Genomic DNA, 7,864 nt, shown 5'->3' with positions numbered 1-7,864 from the left:
ACGCCTGTCGGAACTCGTGAGTGGCCGCCAGGGGGTTTCGAGAGAGCAGGGAGAGGTTGGTGCCAGCTGGGCTGTTCTACACACCACAGGGAGGAGAGAGAGAGTTAACACACAGACACAAACAGACACATACACACCCTGCATAAGACTAAAATCCTACACACGACAGGGAGGAGGAGAGAGAGTGAACACACAGACACAAACAGATACATACACACCCTGCATAAGACTAAAATCCTACACACCACAGGGAGGAGGAGAGAGAGTTAACACACAGACACAAACAGATACACACACACCCTGCATAAGACTAAAATCCTACACACCACAGGGAGGAGGAGAGAGAGTGAACACACAGACACAAACAGATACAAATACACCCTGCATAAGATTAAAATCCTACACGTGCACGCATGACACCTACTGAGACATCACCAACTGAGATACCAACACTGAACTGCGTTCACCCAGACTGTAACAGGATGTACTACGCTAGATTTATATATGAGCTATTAAATTAGAAATGAGACCACGTGCATACATATAATCCCATGGAAATACGTAAATATGTTTATCATTACACACACAGTTTATCACCCAAAATAAAGTGGTAGACCTGCTTGCTCACAGTGTGGGAGGAGTTGTGATTACGAAGTCCAGGGATGAAATTGTGAGAAATTCTTCCTCCTGAAGAAAACAAAATGGCAAACTTTGTCAAGTTACCAACCAAGCCGAGGACAGTCAAGGACAAAGGTTATAGGCGGTCATGAGTTCTTACAACAGACCTTAGTAACCATGAGGTTTGCATTCTTTATATTTTACTGAAAAGCCAGACTCATCCCTGTATTCAGTTTATTTAGAACTATAAGCTTTGGGAAAACCAAAAACAGGTGCCTTTGTAGTAAAAATCTGTGTCTTTAAGCACTTTAAGAGGCTCAACCAGCAAGTCAAAATGGAGGAGAGAAAACCCAAAATGAGCGGGCGCTTCCCGCCCCCTACTCACCCGGCATGGTGAACTCAGACAGGGAGTCCAGCCCCCCGGCTCCGCCCGTGCACGCCGTGCCCGCCCCGGGGCCGTAGGGGTCGATGGCGTCCAGCGCCTGCGTGGAGGTGTCGCCCGCGCCCCGGCCGCCGTAGGACTCCACGGAGCCGGAGAAGAGGGCGGGGGGCTGGGGGGACGAGGGGGCGTGGGGCCGGCTGGACACGTAGGGCGAGCGCAGGCACAGCGCCGTGTTGGGCAGGTTGGTGGGGATGGCGCCCTGCACAGGCTAGACCACAGGGACAGGGAGAGGGACAGGGAGAGGGACAGGGGCAGGGAGAGGGAGAGGGAGAGGGAGAGGGACAGGGACAGAGACAGAGACAGAGACAGAGACAGGGGGCAGGGACAGGGACAGAGGAGGGGACAGGGACAGGGACGGAGAGAGGGGAGGAAGATGCGTCAGACACAGGAGCCGGTGGAAGGAGTAACGGCTGGATGTTACAGCTTAACAGAGCACAACGGGACGCATGTTAAAACAGCATCTGCTGCCGGCCAGCGCAGCCATGCGATTGCTCATAGGACACGAGGAGAACGTTCAGCCTAATGCTTAACTGCAGCTCATCTTTCCCAGCGCCCAGCGAACCCTTCAATGCTACAACATTAGTGCCATCCATTTACATTCAAGAGATGAAAATTCAGCTAATCATGTGAGTGATTGATTGTGGCCAGCTAACTTTTTTGTGTGGTGTGGCCTCTCTAAAAGATAAATAATTCTCTAAACAAAACTTTCAATTATCCAGTATCTAACATCCAATTAAAAATGGTTTTGAATCTCTTGCTGTCGATTCCTACTCACTGTATGGTTTCAGCAGCAGTGAGGTACTTCTAACAACCAGTGACAACCCCATCAAATACCATCCATGTATCAGTCTGAGCATGCTCAGAACTCCCACTCACCACGCTGACTTCTGCGCCCTTAGAGAGGCAGTCCAGCAGGCCGTCCATCTGGCCGCTGATGACCTCACACTCCTCCAGGTGCTCCGACACCGGCACGGAGTACGGCACCCGCGGCAGGCCCTGGCACGGGCTCTCCGGGAGGTCCTGGGGGGCCACGGAGGTGGGCGACTGCTCGTCGCTGACGGGAATGGGCGTGGCCAAGGGGGCGGGGATGCACTGGGCGCTGCTCAAATCCACTGAGAGGGAGAGCGAACGGAAGAGAGAAGGAGGAAGAGAAGAGAGAAGGACAGGAAGAGGAGGAGGGCAGTCAGTACGACCCACTCCATAGCACATTTAAACCAATCGTTGATAAAATATGAATCCTTCACAGTTACGTGGCTGACGTAATACCTGTTGAAATGCCATTTAAAGAGTCCAGACCATTAGCAGCCATCTGTGAGAGAAAAAAAAAAAAAAAGTTTCATGAATACTGACCGCAAATGCATTCAGGTCTCAAGATACATTCAACTGTCAGTCCCAGCACCACATTCACAGTATTAACAGAAAGAGCAGCAATTCCCTCAAGGCTGCAGTACGTGCCTCTGCTGTAGGGGGCGCCGTGTCTCCATTGCTTTCTCCTACGGCTGTGGCAGGCTCCGTCTGTGAAAACATCAAACACAGAATGAAGAGCGACTGGGTAAGGGGGGGGAGGAAAAGCCAAAGGCTCTGCATTCAAAGAAGGGATGTGACGGAACGAAGGAAAGAGAGGAGGAGGGAGCTCACCTGTGGGCTGACGTAGGCTTTGCGGATCTTTAGCCCCAGTTTATTGGCCAGGTCCTGGGCCAGATCGCTCACCTGCCTGTCCTGCGATGGAACGAGCAGCCATTAAAAACACAGTTGCGTAATAATAAAATCACACCGGCAGGTTCGCCAGCACTAGGAAACATTTTATTGGCAAATGGCTGCATATTTGCATATTGTCAAACTAAAATTTACAAAATTCTCTCACTCGTGTCCCCTGGGTTATTTAAAACAACTTCTCATTCCCCATTCCACCCCCAACGCAGAACGCTCGGCAGTAATTGTGGGCCTGTTCCATCGTTGCACACGCACTCAGACAGGCATCCTTGAAGGATACTTTTTTAAAAATTTGAGACAGATTACATTCAAAGTATCAGTACTAGACCGAACGACAAATGTAAATAACACTCTCGGGACACAGCGGATTGAGCCTTCGCAGGCATTACTGGAAGGCGGTTACTGTGCCGATTGGAAGCTGCCAATAAGTGGGCTGCACTCAGTATACTAGCATGCAACTAGACACATCTGAAACGAGACGCACTGATGCACGCTGGGAGAGCTTTTCACATTCCCAGTCCACAGCGAAAGTCAGAGTGAGAGGCCTTCGCCCCCTCGACCCCCGGTCCCGACCCCCGGTCGCCACCCCACGCCCCACTGCCCCCCACCCCCCGCCCACTGCCCCTTTGGCCCCGCCCCCCTGGCCCACGCCCCCCCAGCCCCCACTTACGTGCGGCGTGATGAGCAGGCAGCCGGTGCCGCACTCGTAGGCCTCCTTCAGCCGGCCCAGCTCCCGCAGGCACAGCGCCTTCCTGTACAGGGCCCTGCGGCTGCCCTCGCACACGGCCAGCGCGCTGTCGCAGTCCTGCACGCCCCGCTCGTACTCCCCCTGCAAGGCACGCGCAAGCGTGTGTGTGAGTGAGCCAGCGCCACCTGCTGGCGAGCACCTGAACGGACACGCGGTCTTCACGCAGCCAAAAGAGGCCAAGCCAGGGCAAACCCAGCCCTGTCCCTGGAGATCTGCCATCCTGTAGGTTTCCATTCCAACCCTACTCTGGCACAAATGATTCCACTAATTAGCAGCTCAGTGAGATCTCTAGCTGTTTAATGAGGTGTGCTTCATTAAACAGCCTACAGGATGGTAGATCTCCAGAAACAGGGCTGGGCAGCCCTGGGCTAAGCACACAGCAGCGAGGCAGCAGGTAGCTGATGCATGAACATAAGACAGCATGTAAGGGTATCATAACCCACAGTGAGAGAGCGAGACAAGCTCACTTATTTCAAGCACAGGTTACTTGTCTCTGACCTTTTGCTACTTTCTCTGCACCGAGCTCAAGCGCGCGGCAGACGTGACGCTAAGCGGCGCTGGAGTGACTCACGATGTCGTAGTGCGCGGCGGCCCGGTTCACATACAGGCTCTCCAGCAGCCCCGGCGGGATGACCAGCGCCTCCGTCTGCGCGTAGCGCGCCACGCTCACCCCCTCGCTGTAATGCACCGCCGCCTGCCGGAAGTCCCCGTCCCGAAAAACCGTGTTCCCCTCATCCAGCAGGTTGCACACCAGCTGCGTGAGAAAGAGCTGCGGCAGAGAGGAGTCAGACGGACGGGAAAGAGGGGAAAAAAAACATGTTCGTTATAGTTCATTATATCAGCACAAAGGAGATGGAGGGACAGCGAGGGAAGAGGGGAAAGGCCTAATAACCAGGGGAAGTAAGGGAGTTTTTATTTTTTCCGCATCCATCCTCAGAGGACTGTCAGACTCAGACGGTCTGCATATCCTTCCCTTCAGCCTCCGTTCTCGATTTAGCCGAATCAACTCCTACATTCCGCGTATTAAATGAAACGACAAACCAGAGCACGCTACACAAGCATCTTGCACTCAAGACATTTCACTGTGCTGCATTCTGGTAAGAGCATTGGTGGAAATTCACACAGCCCAGTTAATCAATGGTAATTACATTACAGTGCAATCACGAAGCAGGGCGTGCAGTTGAGTCCAACATCCGTGTTACTCGCAGGACTACGAAGGCACAGAAGGCCTTTTATAGTCAAAGTCAAATATTAACCTGACAAACAACAATTTGCATTGCAACAAAAGAAAACTATACAATGCTTAAAAGAAATCCAAACAAAGAAACTCAAAAAGTGGAATGGACCATTAAGGAAAAACAAAATGAAACAAATGTGCGTGCACACGCACAGAAATAAACAGGCCAGTCAATCCAAAATCTCAGTTTGACACCCCTGCCATGACTGCATTCATTCCATGCAGATGAAATCACAGGCTGTTTTGAGTACGGAAGTAAATATGACAGATTCTACACAAAGAGAAGTGGGCGGAGCAAAGCAGACTCAGACACAGAGGAGAGAATTAAGGTGAACTGGTGTATAGCATAGAAAGACTATGAAAGGGTTACCCTCATAAGTCTGAGTGCCATTGTCATTTCGAGGGTGCCACAAAACCCCCTTCCCCAGTCTACAGCAGGGCTGCCCAATCCTGTTCCTGAAGATCTACCCTCATGTAGGTTTTAATTTCAACCTTAATTTGACACACATGATTCTACTAATTAGCAGCTGAAGGAGACCTCTATCTGTTGAATAAGGTGTGCTTCATTAGGGTTAGAGTGAAAACCTACAGGACAGTAGATCTGCAGTAAGGGGGTTGGGCAGCCCTGGTCTATGCAGCATAGGTCACTCTGGAAATTGGTGACGACCACGTAAATGAGCATAAGTACAGATTGAAGTGCAGCCATGTACAGCATGTAGGGAAAATACCTCATAATTTTCTGGATCTGGGAATGGCAAAGATGACCTGAGGGCACACAAGACAAACAACTTCAACAACTTTTTACACTTCATATCCTGAAGCCAGTTTCTGAGTTAGGGATGCCTCACAAACACACACATACAGCATTTTTTCTCTCAATCCAAATTCACGTTTAAAGGCTTTTTATTATACAAACTGAAAATTAATTATTTAAGTATAACCAAAACAAAAATGAGGAAGTCTCAATGTAGCTTGGTTTGGTTGGTAGACAGTTTTTGCGAAACCAGCATTTGAAGACAGTGTGACAAGGTGGGGAATAAGATGCGTGTCCTCACTGTATGAATCCCAGGGCTTTCTGGATGTCTTCCTTACGCTTCTGTCGCTCCAAATCCATGCCTGTACCCAAGGACGGAAGTTAATCAATTAGCTGATGTTCAAACTTAGAATAGCACGCGTTTATTACATTCCACACTATTTACACTGTCATCACGAGCCCTAATGACACCGAAAGATATAGTTAACCCTACGTTTATTTTATTATTCACTGTTACAGCTAGTTAGAACATTATCCAAGTTATCCAGCAAGTTAACGTGAAAAATGCGCTAGTTAAGCATTTCGACACAGCTACCTAAAGTAGGTATATAGTTAGCAGCACAACTAATGGTAGGGAACAGAACTTTCTATTTTTACTGCTAAGGTTAATAGCTAGTGTATTACTCATGGGTTCGCGTGTGAATCCATGCATTTTTTCCTGAAACCTGAATGACCTGTTTTAAGCAGAGTAGTTAGAACGACCTGCGTTAAGTGAATTCGTCTTGGATCCAGGCTTTAGCTATGGCTAGTTAACTGGCAAACACTATGAAAATAGAGTGATACACGGCATCGAAAATAATCAACTCCGGATTTAGCGTTAGAGATATAATTCTCGCTAGCTGCATGACTACGCGTGGATTTGACACACTTGAACTTTCGTCCATTTTTGGCCTACAAGCCTTCCATATTCCATCCCCGAACTCGCGTAAAATAAGACGACGGTGGGCAACTCTATTAACCGCTCGAAAACTCTCAGTACTTCCGGTAGTAGCTATCAATATAATGCTTACCAATAATAACCACCTCATACATGTTGGCCCAACATAATCATACGATTTCTGGTGTCGTCGGTATGCAAATTACGGTAATACAAAAGTTAGCTAGTTAGTAAGCTAATGTTAGCAAATTATCATGTCAAATTTGTGATTGTTTACCAAGACGTACCAGCGCTGTTGCCCTTCTAGCTAAATGTAAACATTGCTGACAAATAGAAAATAACACTGTATCAGAACGTCATTGCCTATTTATTTTGCCGTTTTCTAATTATTGAGTATCACAGATAGCCATATAATCTAGCTTGTTATCCAATTCCCTCATGCAGTTATCCAACTAGAACCGAGCTAACTGATTCAGCAAGGTACTCTCATGCACAGTTAACGAGCAGCTAGCTGTTACGTTGTACTCAATGCAATGGCTATCTAAAGCTTAGCTGACGAAACCGAAAGTCGTACATCAGAGGTATTTCCTTCAATCAATAACCAGTTCCATTAGCTAGCAAGAAAACTATAATATCAGTAATTCGCGTTCATGTACAGTCTAGCACAACCTGTAGCTAGCTACGCTAGCTTTCCACCTACCTCAAACAACCGTCTTCGGCTAGCTAACTTGCTAGCAACCGGAGAGTTCTTTACAGTCGGTTGAAAATACCCTTTGCACGGTACAGATTTCTTTCCCTTTAATCGCCCAGTGTCATAATTTCGGATTCACCGCCTGATCGGGTTCCAGAGGCAACTGCGGACGGAACATGTGAGTTTTTACTTTCTGTTCTCTTTAGCTAGTTGCGCTCAAGTTTGTCGGAAGCACACCCCCTGCCCGGCCCTAAAGAGAGACAAGTTTAATGAATTTTCAGCAAGGGAGATTTTAGCGTCGTGCCAACACTACATTGCGACCTGGCCTGTATTGAACATTTGGGACCACTTTTTTTTTTAATTACTCGAATTTACTAAATCTTCGAGACCTCCAGAGATTCTGTTGAGCTCAGTTATGGTAAATGTGATTAGGGTACTGTGCGCAGCGGCAGCGACACAAGTGCCCAGTGACTCATACTCAATAGAAACAAATTGCTGGTGGGGCTCTGGTGATTCTCTACGACTTTCTGATAGTGAGCGACCAAGTCGTAAAATATTAGCAATATAATTAAATTGTTCCAAATGGCTGTACTGCATTAATAAGTACAGCAAAACAGAAAACTGCTTAAGTAAGATACGCAAGACGCTGTATGATCTTGCACTACAATCTATATGAGTGAAGCGGGAACCTATCTGTTCCATGTGCAAAATAGTTTTCTGAAGT

The 7,864-nt window shown here is 48.2% G+C and overlaps 1 protein-coding gene across 1 annotated transcript in view; it reads right to left on the bottom strand.

Moving 5' to 3' along the window:
• The window catches only part of zc3h7bb (zinc finger CCCH-type containing 7Bb), a 16,022-nt gene extending 8,471 nt beyond the window's left edge, over window positions 1-7,551 (bottom strand). The window contains 12 exon segments of the mRNA XM_035403887.1: window positions 1-76; window positions 617-687; window positions 1,004-1,268; window positions 1,937-2,172; window positions 2,327-2,369; window positions 2,516-2,575; window positions 2,699-2,779; window positions 3,444-3,602; window positions 4,093-4,290; window positions 5,487-5,523; window positions 5,814-5,874; window positions 7,150-7,551. The exon segment at window positions 1-76 is cut by the window's left edge and continues 24 nt beyond it. Coding sequence (XP_035259778.1) covers window positions 1-76; window positions 617-687; window positions 1,004-1,268; window positions 1,937-2,172; window positions 2,327-2,369; window positions 2,516-2,575; window positions 2,699-2,779; window positions 3,444-3,602; window positions 4,093-4,290; window positions 5,487-5,523; window positions 5,814-5,872 — 1,285 coding nt within the window. The 5' untranslated portion in view covers window positions 5,873-5,874; window positions 7,150-7,551.
• Window positions 7,552-7,864: the final 313 nt, after the last annotated feature.

This window comes from Anguilla anguilla, chromosome 2 (assembly GCF_013347855.1).
Source record: "Anguilla anguilla isolate fAngAng1 chromosome 2, fAngAng1.pri, whole genome shotgun sequence".
Lineage (NCBI taxonomy): Eukaryota > Metazoa > Chordata > Actinopteri > Anguilliformes > Anguillidae > Anguilla > Anguilla anguilla.
This window is presented reverse-complemented; position numbering and strand designations above follow the sequence as displayed.